The 13,854-nt window shown below is 38.4% G+C and overlaps 1 protein-coding gene across 1 annotated transcript; it reads right to left on the reverse strand.

The window, feature by feature from the left end:
• Positions 1-1,247: 1,247 nt before the first annotated feature.
• ddx54 (DEAD (Asp-Glu-Ala-Asp) box polypeptide 54) lies at positions 1,248-6,383 on the reverse strand. Its single transcript, XM_020925181.2, has 20 exons — positions 6,104-6,383; positions 5,552-5,675; positions 5,402-5,472; positions 5,139-5,327; positions 4,990-5,039; positions 4,872-4,913; positions 4,701-4,796; positions 4,502-4,623; positions 4,347-4,408; positions 4,139-4,270; positions 3,854-4,064; positions 3,648-3,779; positions 3,356-3,577; positions 3,205-3,278; positions 2,900-3,103; positions 2,668-2,816; positions 2,480-2,593; positions 2,300-2,404; positions 2,128-2,207; positions 1,248-1,647 (listed from the first exon to the last, which is right to left on the reverse strand). Exons 1-20 carry the CDS (start codon positions 6,218-6,220, stop codon positions 1,385-1,387), a joined length of 2,559 nt encoding a protein of 852 aa, XP_020780840.1. The 5' UTR covers positions 6,221-6,383; the 3' UTR covers positions 1,248-1,384.
• Between the last annotated feature and the right edge of the window lie 7,471 nt (positions 6,384-13,854).

Here is a 13,854-nt window from a genome sequence, read left to right on the forward strand (position 1 = left end):
TTTAGTACCCTGGTAATCTTCTTGAGAATAGATCCATACACTATTAGAATGAACTATTATCAGCAATAATAGTCTTGCCAGCAATTTAAAAAGTAGATATGTTTCTATTCCATAGTGTGTAGGCACTGACTGAATTAATGTATTCAAATAGAAAAGCAACCTCATACCACCAAAAGCTGAAGTCAGGTGCTTAGCCTCTTGCCATATCTAGAGTGGATATAGTGTCAGTCCTGGGAACTCTTACATGTAGATAAACCTCCTGAGCAGCAGGAGTTCTAGAGGGGACAGGGACAAAGACATGGCAGAGAGATAGTAGCAGGGAGTGAGCAAGAGGAAGAGATAAAGGTTAGGCCCCAAGATTAACTTTGGTTATATATTGGTCTTAAGATTGGTCTTGAGTAGCTTTGGTATGGAAGAAGCTTTGCACAACAGAGTGTGGGAAGTGATCCAATAGTGTGCTACTGTAGCACTTTTTGAAGCTTGTCAAGCTGTGTGAATTATACATACAAGTTGTGATTTTTTGTTGCCTTTGATTTTTTAAGTTCATGGGGAGTTGTAGTTTTACATACCTTCCATACATTTCTGGGTATGTACATATAAATTGCTTTTGTACACTGCTGAAAACCCCCCCCAAAAATGAAGACTCAAAATTCTGTCCTATAATAATGTCACTATAAAGGTGAACTCACCAGCTATATTTATGTTGGCTTGTGTTGTTCAGTGCCAAGTAGTGGTGTTGGCAAACACTATGATACACTGTGATAGTGCAACTGGAAGGTTAAAATTAATTAACATAGAATGCTATACCAGTTTAGACTATATCAATAGTATGCTTGAATGAACGCATGTTCTGGAATTCAAACTGATAAGACTTCCAATGAACAAAAAGCTTAGTACAGGTTAGAATGAAGGTAGTAACTAGTAAAAACATGTATGTCATAAATAAAGCCCTATCAGACAAAGTTAACTCTCTAACCAGCTCCAGATGCATAGAGACGTTTCTTCTCTGCACTGTGATTGGTGTAGTGGACTATTGTCCATGTGTTCGTGTTTTGCACCTTCCCAGATGCTGCAGCTGCGTGGTCTTTTCAGGGTTTTCTGCAGAGGATAAACAGGAGAATACGGTATATAATATATATTATTATGATCAAATGAGAAAGAATAAGTTTGTTGCACAGCCCAACATAAAAAGTTTCATAATCAGTGCACAGATGCATTCTAGAAAATGAAGACTCTTAACAATGGTGTCTTAGTTTGTTATACATTTAATATCAAGAATACTCTAGATCGTAACACAGGAATCAATGGTCATAAAATGTTTATGTTGTCATGTTGTCACTCATTGTTAATGAGTACACTGACATTGACACATAGCTGTCTCTTTTCATAGTTTTTTTCTCATTTTGCCCTTTTTCATGCCTCCACGTCCAAAACCTGATTTCTTCATTTCTCTGGCAAACTGTCTGTTTTTGGAGTGCAGTTTCTTCAGCCCTCCACTCTGCAGGAACTGTTGTTTCTGCTTCTTCTTGCGTTGCTTTAGTATTTGTTGACTCGTCTTCAGCTCTGAGCGGATTTTGCGGCCCCCAGCAGTCTCCTGTGGCCCTCCAGGACTTTTACCTGCTGGACCATGGCGACCATGACCACGACCTTGGAGGAAGAGATTGACACAAAGGCAAGCCATATCAGTACATTAGAATCTATGAGTTCAGTTGATGACATTTTTTTTTTAATAATTTACTGACTCAAAAAGCAGTACAGTGTTTAAACATGGCTTAAAGTTGGATTTAGAGTGACTATGCATGTTTGACTTTATTCTCCTACATTCGCCACTGATCTGAATATTCTCATTTTCCATGACAACATGGTCCAGCAAAGTGCCAATGGTTAAAACATCAATATTATGTATTATGTAAACATATGATGTCAATATTAAAACATCAAAAATAATATTAAGGCACAAATGTATTATACACCTACACAGCAAAATATGTCTTCTTTAAGCATCCCATTATTATTAGCCATTATAGTTAATGGTATAACTTTAATTGTTAAACATAGTATGATGAAAGTGTCAGCCTGAACCTCAATGTAATTGTCAATTCAAATCCAGTTAACAGGGATTCTCACCTCTTGGACCCCTCATTCCTCCAGTTTCATTGTCAGAGCCAATGTCATCAACTTTGTATTTCTTTTTCCACTCTTCATAACTTAAGTATTAATGTTAAGATATCAATGTAAGGCAGAAATATTAATCTATTTTATTCTGAAGAGTTGAACATTTCATGTGGTTAAAGGATACAAGTTCTTCTTGCTTTTCTTGCTGATCACTTGTCCACTTTCTGTTTTGATCTTCTTTTTGTCCTCTTTTCCAGTGTCTCTGATAAAACGCTTCCTTTTGCGGTCCCTTCAAGTACCCACCACAATTAAATCAACAAAAGAAGCTCACTAAAACAAAACTCGCTAACTCATTGAGTGTTACCATTTCATCATGTTCTTGTGTTGGTTTAACTTGTCACCCTCATCTCCCATCAGGTCCAGGAGAGCAGTAGAGGCCTGTTGTTCAAATGATGTACCCTCACCACCAAGACTTAATCTAAAATGACCAATAAAACAGATCAAACAAGGTTTAGAGCATGTTTGTGCGTTCTTTCCACATTGCTTCCTCACCCCCTCTCAGAATTAAAATCTTTGGGTCGGTATGGGATATAATATTCGTCATCTCTGCCTGTTGATCTACTTTTTTTGTTTTTTGTTTTTCCCTCAGTATCATGTTCGTGTGATCTTTTCCTTCCACCAACAACATCTGAAAACAACCCCTGGAAGACAAATGTTAAATGATCAAATTATATTTACTATTTTATTGTTATACATTTATGCAAGAACTATATATGTTTCTGACCTCAATATTTTCTACTTCCATGTCTTCAGTCTTCATGGAGTCATCATCACCTGTGGTTTTCTGATGTAGTTGTGGCAGAGATTCACTTTCAACAGTCTCTTTACGCTTGCTGAACTTGTTGACAAGGCTGTCATCTTTGCAGCGCTTTGCTCGCATTACTTCACTGGCAGAGGTTTTACTGTTTGAATTTATCTCAAAAATTGTCTAAACAAATAGAAAGCGATAGAAGAAAAGAAAAAAAAATTAAATTCTTTTTAGTTTAGGGACTCCTTTCATCATGAAAAATCTGAACAGCAGTGATTTACAGATTTGGATTTGTAGCTCTTAATTGCGTCAACAATTTGAAGACGTTCAAGCTCCATCTTCTCCAGACCAGAACCTAAAATTAGGCAAGTTACACAGTATGAAAATAGTTCAACAATTTTTCTCAATGAACTGTTCTCACATGAAACTTACTAAGTAATGGGTGAACTGCCATGCAAGACAAGTCAATGCCTTTCACACGCCTAACTGACTCTGGTGAAGGATTTGGGCGGGACTTGAGGTACTGCTTGTAGGCATTCTCGGACACTCTATGAAGGTTTTGCAATTCCAGAGAATTTTCATGGGAAGTAATTAAATGAGCACTTTCATCATCCAGTATGTTCTGAGGTACACGTCCAAGCACACCATCTGCATCTATTCAAGAGTGGCTATTGTAATATTATTTATATTTAATTGTGAATTGTAAATCTGAAATAAAACATACCCTGAGAGTGTTCAGGTGTGGCTAACTGCACAGGTCTCCCCAGAAACAGGTGAAGGTCATAAACATACGGCATCTCATCGGGACAAATGATACTGTAAGTTGTGCCACTGCGACCAGCACGGCCAACTCTACCTGCAGAGAAAAAGTTCACACATTAAAAAAAAAAAAATCTTACTTTTCCAGAGTAATAAGTGCAAGTTACAGACCAACTCTGTGCAAGAAGAGCTTGGCTTTAGAGGGAAAGTTGTAGTTGATGACATTGTCCAGCAGGGGGATGTCTATACCACGAGCAGCCACATCTGTGACAAGAAGTACCATTGCTTTCCTATGTACAAACTTCCCTATGTTTATCTTTCTGGCCGTCTGGTCAAGAGCACTGTATATGTAGGCACATTCTATTCCCTCAGAGGACAGCAGCTAAAAATAATAATTCACAAAGTTAATAACTACAAAGAGGAGGAGTGCATTTTCTTTGTCGTCTTAAGAATCACCTCTTTAAGGTACTCTACATGATGTTTGGTGGCTGCAAAAACCACAGTTTGCTCTTGAGGCTTAACAACATTTCTCAGAAGGTGAAGTAAAAGGGCAGGCTTGTCATCGGCACGGCAATGGAAGAAAGAAAGCTGACAAAAAAAGACATAGAACATTTTCAGACAATGGTCACAAATTGGAAAACATAATTTTATACCTTTTTCTTACCTTTATCAGGTCACTAAGCTTGGAGTCTACATCTAAGCGAATAAGCACTGGTTCAGTGAGCCCTATGTAAATAAAAATAAATATATGCATTTAAAAATATAATATTTTATAGAAGCCTATTAATAAATTGAATAATGTGCAATGTGGACACTCACCAGCTCTGGCAAACTCCACCAACAGTTTTGGAAGAGTGGCAGAAAACAGTAGAGTTTGTCTAGTGTCTGGGAGTCTCTGTATTATTTCTTGAAGCTGATCAGCAAAACCCATTTCAAATAACCTGCAGGTACCAAATTACTTTTACAGAGTCACATTGTACAAGCACAATCTAACACAAACTGACTTGTCGCTTTGTACCTGTCTGCCTCATCAAAAACTATATATTCCACACTGTGTAACTTGAGATTCATGTCTTTCGCAACGTGCATGAGACGACCAGGTGTACCAATAATTCTGTCAAAAGAAATAAACAGTATTATTGTTTAAAACCATTAAACAGCAGCCATATTTCAGTTCTGTCATACTCACATGTCAGGGTTTTCATGCAGGGCAGCAAATTGGTCATCCATACTGTAAAATACATGAATATTGTTTGAAACAACAGCAGTACAATGTAGACTGGAAACATAAGTAAGGAGGCACATACCTATCTCCACCAAGGATCAAAGCAGTTTTTAGTCCTGTGAACTTTCCTAACTGTAAACATGAAATGTAAAGAATCAGTTAGTGCAAATCAATAAAAAAAAATATTTTAAAATTAAAATAGACAGCTGCATTTTGAACTGTATATGTGACCTCTTTAGTGAACTTCATGGTCTGTAGTGCCAGTTCTCTGGTTGGAGACAGAATGAGGGCCCTTGCACCAGTCTTGGCCTGAGGTGCCTTCAGTTTCTCAAACATAGGAATGAGAAAGGCAGCAGTTTTGCCGCTACCTGTCCTGGCCATAGCAACAACATCTTTGCCATCCAAAATGACTGGGATAGTCTGGCAAGCAGAAGACATGGTTACGTTAAAGATAAAGTTGATATGTTTTATTATTGTAAAATATCAGGGCTTACTTTTCTTTGTATTGGAGTAGGGACTTTGTATCCCTTCTTCATAACACCCTTATATACTGGGTAACTAAGTCCTGAAAAAATGTTTGAACATTAATACATTTTCTCTCACAGGTTAAGATGCATTATGTCACCTCAGAACATCTCCCTCACCCATGGACTGAAATCCTCCAGATTTCTTCTTCTTCTTGTTTTGTGCCCGGACCATCTCCCTGGTATCAGGCTCAACATCTGATAGACAGTCTGATGTTGGGAACCTCTGAAGTTTTCTCCCCGGCTATGGGAAAATTAACAAGAAGATACTAACCACTGTTACAGACAATGTACAGAAACTACTGATGCAATGAAATTGTACACTACTGTGACTGAGGAGTTTCACAGATATTGAGACAATGTAAAGATTGAGTAACCCTGATTATGCGTTGGTTCAGTGTCCAGAGAAACATTGTTTTTGCTACCTCACATACACAAATAATTAATAACATGTGTACATGAGCATGTCTTTTTTCTTATCTAAAACACGGGGCGATGGTATTTTAAAGGGGTAACTCTTAATGGGCAGTCATTTGCTCTGAGCTATACCCTCGTGTAGCCGATTGAGAATGCACTGTGATACCACCACCTAGATTATTGTGGCCGTGATTTACACCAATCAAAGATTATACCCTGTGTAAGATGGTATATGGTAATAAATGCCGTTTTTACCGTGTCATCGTCTTTTATTTCTGCTGCCAGTTCAAAATCTCCACTGTCAGAGTCTTCCATCTCCTTATTGTTGTTGTGTCTTTTTTTCTTCGTTAGTTTCTTCTTTCTCTGGCCCATTTTCCCTTGTGCTTTTTACTCTCCGGATCTAAGCGTAAAGGCGTATAAAACGAGTACTGAATAAAAAAGATTACAGGTCTATTTAACACAAAATAACAGAGAGGGCAGACATGTTAGAAAAACACGTGTAGACTTCTTCGTAGTTTTCTTCCTTCCTCTGTCATCAGCTACGGGTCTCTCACACTGACCCCTGTTGGTGAAAACGGATTCTCGGCTGTATCAGTGTGATCCATGGATGTGGCTCCATCTTTTTTGGAACTTTTGGGAACAATAACTTATATTATGCTATGGTAGGCGTATGGGTTTTAGACAATAGCCCATTTGGTAAAGCTACTTGTGCTCTCATAAAAACATGATAAACAAATCCAATTTCGCTCAAATCCCCAAATTTCATAGTTAATTTTATTAACTCATTGTTACATATATTTGCAAACATAATAGACCTAATGCATTTAACCTAATTAGAATCCAGTTGCAGTCAAAATGTTTGAGCCCAAATCATTTGAAGGAAAATATATAAAATGATTGCTTTAATGCTGCTGTTATAAGTCTGAACTGGCATAGACCTACAATAATAAATCAACACCATGGTAACAGCTACAGTAAATAAATCAACATAGTAACAGCCGCCAGCCAACACTATTCAGATCCTGTACAGTGGACCAATGAGTATAACGCTTGGGGCTCTGACTTATAATTACAGGTAAGAGGGACAGCAAGTCACAAGTGCAGTCCAAGGTGTATTCAATTCTCCAAGGTGATTTAGTGATAGAGTAGGGATTAAATGATGAAGCTTTCCCGAGGGCTGTTTTAGTGTTTTGAGTCTGGCATTTAAATAAAAAAAGCTGAAGTTATAGGTCATTCTCCAATGCTCATGGCACTGCCTGAACAACAACCTCATCTTGGAAACATGTTTCAGCTTTAATGTTTCAAGGCCCAGTTTATTATTCATAAGGAAGAGCTTTTAATGCCTCTGTCTGTGTAAATCAGCATTAATGTGAGGCGGTAGCATAATGTGATTACATTTTCCCATGAAACAATGGCCATCCAAGTTCTGAATACATATTTATTCCAATAAAATCACCATTTTAAAGCCAGTCAAGTTTCATTGATGATAATTTTAATACCTTGAATACCTTTGTATACCTTAAAATATGTAAGATTTATGTCGTTCTGTTTTACATTAAGTAAATGAAGAAAATATATCCATAATGTAATTTGTCAGTAGAGTAAAATGTCACTGTTTTCTTTTTTTCAGCTAGGTGGTAATGATGGTGTAGCAGATGTCATCAGGTTGGATATTTATATTAAGGCGCTGACTGACTGACTGACTGACTGACTGAGTGTGTCTGTAGCAGATGCTGCTGTTAAGCCTCACAGATTGAGGGGGTATGTTTAAATTACAAGATTATTGTGCTGATGTTTTGTAAAGCCTTTAAAAGGGATACTGGTTAACATTTCACTGAGGTGCATGCCCATGTCAATGTAATTATTAAAAGCAGCGCAGGATTCAAGGCTACCAAGTCTCCAAGTACCAGCTTTAAAAGATGGTTTAAATATGTCAACCTCTGTACATCCACATATTAATCAGCAAACTGATAACAGTCTTGTGAAATGGCCGCATCAGTGGAAATACTATCTTTGGGTATTTATGAATATATGTATCATAAAATATTTAAAACTATTTCCTAAAACATACTAAACTAGCTAATGATTTCAAATTATTTGTTTATTCAGCAGCACCTCAAAAAATGTCTGATGATGTGTGAACACAGAGAAGTATGTCGTAATTAGTTGCATTGAATCTGTCAATAAATCAATATCCAGGGGAAATAGTCAACAGGTCCAATCACGCCTGGATTAACAATGTTTCAGAGGAAGAGAACCTGACAAAGGTAAGTCTCAGATCAGCACATGAGGCAGTACATGGTTAATGCTGTGGTCCACCACATGTGACTGCAACAGATGGCAAAAGGGGCATCACCTCACGGCTCCTGGGCAAAAGGGCAGCCATGCACAAAATACAGGGTTTGAGATTAGAGTGTTCCTTAACATGCAGGGGAGAGAAGATACAAAGCTATAGGTCCATCCCTTCATTGCATGTAAATGTTGAGTGTATGAAGACAGATTTTTTAGCCATAAATGAATAAACAGCAGCACTCAGAAGAGCTCATTTTGTGTTGCTACATAAGTCTGATGCTTCTCAGTCCAAATGTTCAGTTACAACTTTCACTGAACATACAGAATGAACTGAAAAAGCACATCACATAGCATGGGTCAGAAAATTACCAACAGGGTATGTATCATAAAAAGCACAAAAGTGTCCCCAAGGAGAAATGAAAGCAACCCCTGGAGTCTTAACCAGCCAAGCAAAATGTAAGGTTATTAAAGCATCTGATATCAGCTCATATAGAATGCACGCTTTCATTCACTACTATGGCCTGAAGAATGTGCTTGTGACTTTTGGTCACACACAATTGGATTGTAGCTCATTAAGTGGGAGACCCGCCAGCCTTTACTTAATACAAATCACTGATGGCCTTTTAAGTTTTCTTCAGCTTTTTTCACAAGTTGAATGCACCTAGCCTTTTGGGCTTTTCCTCAGATGTTAACTAGCTCATTACTGTTGATATGCATGAAACTGACCACATGCCTCTGTCATCAGTCTCTTATCATCATCACTGGTTCACTGTTCCTAGAAAAGACTGATCCAAATGAAAAAAGGCAGAAACGAAAACACACAAATAAATAAATTAAATAAAGCTGCAGTCTACAGTACACACTTCCTTGAATTCCCAATGCTAACATTAGCCATGATGAGAAAATCTGTTGATCACTTTGCTGTATATCCAAAGCTTTCCATTTGGTGTGTAAATGCATTTTCATCAAAAATGTATAAAGCATGTAGCCTTCACTTTTCTTGTTCCTGTCACACCATACTTGACAGCACTGGCCAGCAAAGGGGATTTCAAGAGAATTTAAGCCAGCTATTGTGTGTCTAGATAAGTTAGAAGCAGCTTGGGTAAGACTCACTTTCATCATTAGGCCATTATACAGAATGTCCTCGCCTTCAGCTGCATCTGTGCCTTTCCTTTTTGTGTGGCTCAAGTCTCAGCAGAATATTAAATGGTTTCTGAGCTGAGGAGGAGAGAGAAAAGGTCATTGGGTATGTTACGATTGGGTTTTTACAAGGACTTTCGCGGTGTTTGGTCTCTCTTGCCCTCATCCAGCAGAGGCCTGGGAGCCTGAGAGTTCTGCACAGTATCTTTACTGTTCCCAGTACTGCACTTTTCTGTACTGAGATGTCTATTGTTTTTCCTGGTATCTGTTGTAGCCACTCTTCCAGTTTGGGGGTTACAGCCCCGAGTGCTCTGATCACCACAGGCACCACTGATGCCTTCACTTTCCAGGCTTTCTCCAGCTCCTCTTTGAGCCCCTGGTATTTTTTTAGTTTCTCGTGTTCCTTTTTCCTGATATTACCATCGCTTGGTATTGCGATGTCCACCACATATATAATTCTCTCTCCTTAAATGGTACTGTGTTATATTTTATTCTGTATGATATTGTGATGGTCTTTTGTTCTCTTAACTTTTTCCAGACTATTTTGTCCTTAGTCAACACACCTCAAGCACCTTTTCACTTTCACCTCCAGTGCACTTGCATAAAACTACTTTTTTCTTCATACACTCACTGGCCTTTCTCTTGCACAGACACACACAACGGGTTTAAATGTCTTATGCGGACATTACATTCATTTCCTAGAATGATCCTAAGCTTAACCATAGCTACCATTTGCCTAACCTCAACATAAACCCTGATCTTAATCTACTTCAGTCACAGACTGTATATCAACACCTTCCTTAACTTAAAATAATTTAATTGATATTTTTGTCCTCATAAGGAAGGTAGTCCCTCACAAATTGAGTGTGTACAGATTTTCATCCCCACAATGCGATAAATACCCACCCACACAGACCAACAATGATTCATGTAGAAAAGTACTAGGAGAAGAAGCCAGTCACACACAGCTGCACACTTACAAATGCAAAGAGGCACATGCATGCACCCTCCTGAAGCCTCACACACGAGCTGTAGGACATGATTAGGCATTGTGTATGTAAATGAGCAGCAGGGCCCAGCGTTTCCAAAAGCATATGTGGAAGAATGTGGAACGAGAATGTTTTGATATGACTGACAGCACTCATTGGCAGCCATCTATCAGGCACGGACCATATGTTGCTTTGGGTGGGGAGGGAATAAGAGCTTAACACAAACTAAGCCTGCCTTATCCATTGGCATTACAGTCTCTAAGAAAGGATTTACTCTTTAATTCTTGATTAGATAGAATTTTCTCCCCAGTGTGCTCCACAAGTGATACACAGCTGAAAGTGTGTACAGGTCTTTCACTGTCATGCACTCTGACAAACACAACCCATCTCCTGCTGTGCCATCCAATTTAGAAGAAGGGCTTTTAATACATTGTGATAGGGCTATTATTAGAAGCAATGGATTATCAATAAAGAATTAATCCTCCTGACTGATGTGTTTGCCTTGACTGGAAAAAGACAATTAAACACTGATGTGATAAAATGGTACACCCACCCCCGACCCCCCCTTTCCTCCTCTCTTTCTCTGCTCTTTCTCTCTGCTCTCTCTCGTCCACATCAAGAAGTGAAAAGAGATGAGAGGGCTCGCTTTCTTCATCACGTTGGAGACGTGAGAAGACCACTGAGGAAAATGTTCATTTATTTTATGCTGTGACTGCTTGGTCTTCCTCCCCCTCACCTCTTCGCCCCCGTGGCTGACTGCCCGCTTGGATCTCGCATAGCTCATTCTCTCACTGGACACAGCACACACGCCGCAAATTTCACAGTTCACAGACACTGAAGTGAGGAGAGACGAGCTGGTGGATTTTTTGTACCATTTTGTTGTTATTCTTGCTCATTTTTGTCAGTGGATTATTGGGTATAGGAGAAATACGTATCATTCATCAACACTGTGCTGCATCCATGACTTTAAATACCTGGCTGGCGTACAGACTTGGACTGATTTTGATTTTGGCTCATTGCGTGACACAAGGTAAATCATTATTTCATAATTTGTTTGCAAAGAAATTTTTATTATTTTTGCTGAAAAGCAAGTCTGGGCATAATGTTTTTTGTGGATAATATTTTAGTTCAATGTTTCATTTCACTTAAATGATTAGAACTAGTAGAACTTTTGGGAAGCAGTGTATATTATGCTAGTGCCAATGGATGGATGCAGAATGGCAAAAAGAAAAATCTTCTCACTGTATACTAGGAGGAAAGTGGTTTGCACTGGCAATCCAAAAAGAGAAGAGCTCAAAAGTAAGGAACAAAGTACTTAATGATGATGATGCTTGCATAATAGATTGCAAAGTGATAAATGCCCGTCATGTTCCTGTCAGAGCCTGAAATCAACATTTCATAAAATATCATGTCTTCATTAAGGCCACATTTGATGTTTTTATATTGGTTTCATCTATATACACACATTGCAATACATATTTACCAAGATTTCAGTGTGCAGAGATAGGAAAAATATAGAAACATTTAAATGACATAACTATGAAACTAGACCTGGAACGACTCAATGAATCCCACATTTATAATGAGTACCCACACTTTAAGCCCATTCATCAGAAATGCTTTTTTTCTGCATGTAATTGACCTGAGAGCACAAATCCATGTCTCCTCACAATGGGCAACACCTACAGGGTGCAAACTAAATTTCCCAGTAGAGCCATAACAATTGACCTGTCTATGCTCAGATCTCTAACCTTGTACTCACCAGGGACCAAATCATAAAAATTGTTGTGTTGTTATGGGGTGGGTTTGCATGATTCTTTTCTAATGGTTATTGAATAGGTCTGCCTCAGCTCTCCAGTGTACAGTGCAGAAGCAGGGTAGAAACAGGCTCATGCCAGTGTAGGCTGAATGAGTCAATTACTGGAGAAATGGCATACCACTCCTATTAATTATGGACAATGTTATATTAATCTGCAATATAAGAGTGTGTTAATACACGTGGAAATAATTAGACACAACCAGCCAATACACAACGGATGCATTCTGAATTAACTAGTAACTAAAGCAAAACAACTTTACCCTTATTTCAACAAACTGTTGGATGACGATTATTGACACAAAATAGACAAATTAAATGTTCAATACTGTTAAACATTTTAAAGAAAAATACAACACAGGGTAATCAAACAAATGAATTACTGACTCTCATTACTGTTAGGAGGAAACCAGAACTTAAAAAAGAGCATTAAAAAGAATTCTATCATATGATACTGTCACCAAATTAGACAGAACAAGAAAATTAAGTACCAGTTGTAGAACCAGGAGAATGCACATTTTTTGCATTGATTTGGATTTTTTTGCACACTCCACCTGAGCTGTTTATATCATAGAAATGATGCATACATGTCAACCACTGGATCACACTGCATGCTATTAGTGTATTGCATATTATGCATGCACAACCTGGTGTAGTTATGATAAATTGCACTGCACCAGAGGAGTTGTATGTCCTTACTATCTGTCCTCATTATTTTGACAAATGCTCACACTGGGCATCCTTTCAGTGTTTCATGAATGCTGTAATAACATCACACTGAATTGTCAAATCAAGGCTGCTTTCCAGATGTAAATGATGACCACTGATTTGCTTTGCGTCAATGCCTTAAAATCCTTATAGAAATCTGTAATGATATGCTTGGGTTTTTATGGGAGCTTTGGTGCACACTCTGTCACCCAGAAGAGAATATGGGACATGTTAGCATAGGTTGGCATGTGCCCCTGTTGCTATGAGGGTTTACACTGATTCAAGAGATTTTAGTAAGAGCATTTGTGCTGGATTACCGTGCTCCTGAAAGCTTTTGGTGGGCTATTTAACTGAGCCGAGGTGGTGAGAGGCTGAAATCTGTTTTCTTTGCTTTAAAAAGAGGAGACTGGTTTCAGCCATCTTTTTTTTTTCTGTCAGAGGTCAGGCCCAGGTGTAGTTTAAGTAGAACACCCCCCCCCGTGGAGAAGAGGCATTCAAATGGGATGCATTCATAATATATTTAACAGTCCTCTCCTGAGCAAGACATATAGTTCCATTAAGCCACCTTTTTGCATTGCCCAAAAGAAAATACAAAGTAAGGAGATCAAAAACGCCAAACAAAATCTGCATGACACCAAAAAACTATCTTGAGGCCATAACCCTACACGTGGACTTCTGCCAAGACTTGGTCCAGCAAAAGTATATTTTTCACTGTTGGCTGGACAGGGAAATGTTAAAGGGAATATAAATTAAGTTCTCTGGCTTAATGCAGCATGACAGTTTAGGAAGGGGCACATGTAACTGCGCTGTTTCAGTACTATGTATTTTGTGTTAATTTCTCCTACTTTGATGACACTTTATCTTCATTAGTTTGCTTTTTGATCTATTGTTTTAGCGTTTAATTTTTTGTTTGTTTTTTATATAGCATCATGCCCTGTAAATTCATTGCCAGATAACTTAGAAGGAGGTTGTTAAAGGTTGGAAAATTTGCTTTAGAGACCTCCTCTGAACCATAGCTTCCACCACTTGCTGTGCTTGACATGTGGTTTGATCACAGGCTT

Source organism: Boleophthalmus pectinirostris, unplaced genomic scaffold, assembly GCF_026225935.1.
Source record: "Boleophthalmus pectinirostris isolate CB_2022bp ecotype Guang Dong unplaced genomic scaffold, ASM2622593v1 HiC_scaffold_18, whole genome shotgun sequence".
Lineage (NCBI taxonomy): Eukaryota > Metazoa > Chordata > Actinopteri > Gobiiformes > Gobiidae > Boleophthalmus > Boleophthalmus pectinirostris.

What these genes read in the sequence shown, in the direction of transcription:
- ddx54 (XM_020925181.2), bottom strand. Translation starts at nt 6,220, where the DNA reads ATGGGCCAGAGAAAGAAGAAACTAACGAAGAAAAAAAGACACAACAAC. An exon ending in AAATAAAAGACGATGACACG is followed by an intron (nt 5,676 to 6,103) that starts GTAAAAACGGCA and finishes ATTTTCCCATAG; the next exon opens with CCGGGGAGAAAACTTCAGAG. An exon ending in CTGCATGAAAACCCTGACAT is followed by an intron (nt 4,797 to 4,871) that starts GTGAGTATGACA and finishes TTCTTTTGACAG; the next exon opens with AATTATTGGTACACCTGGTC.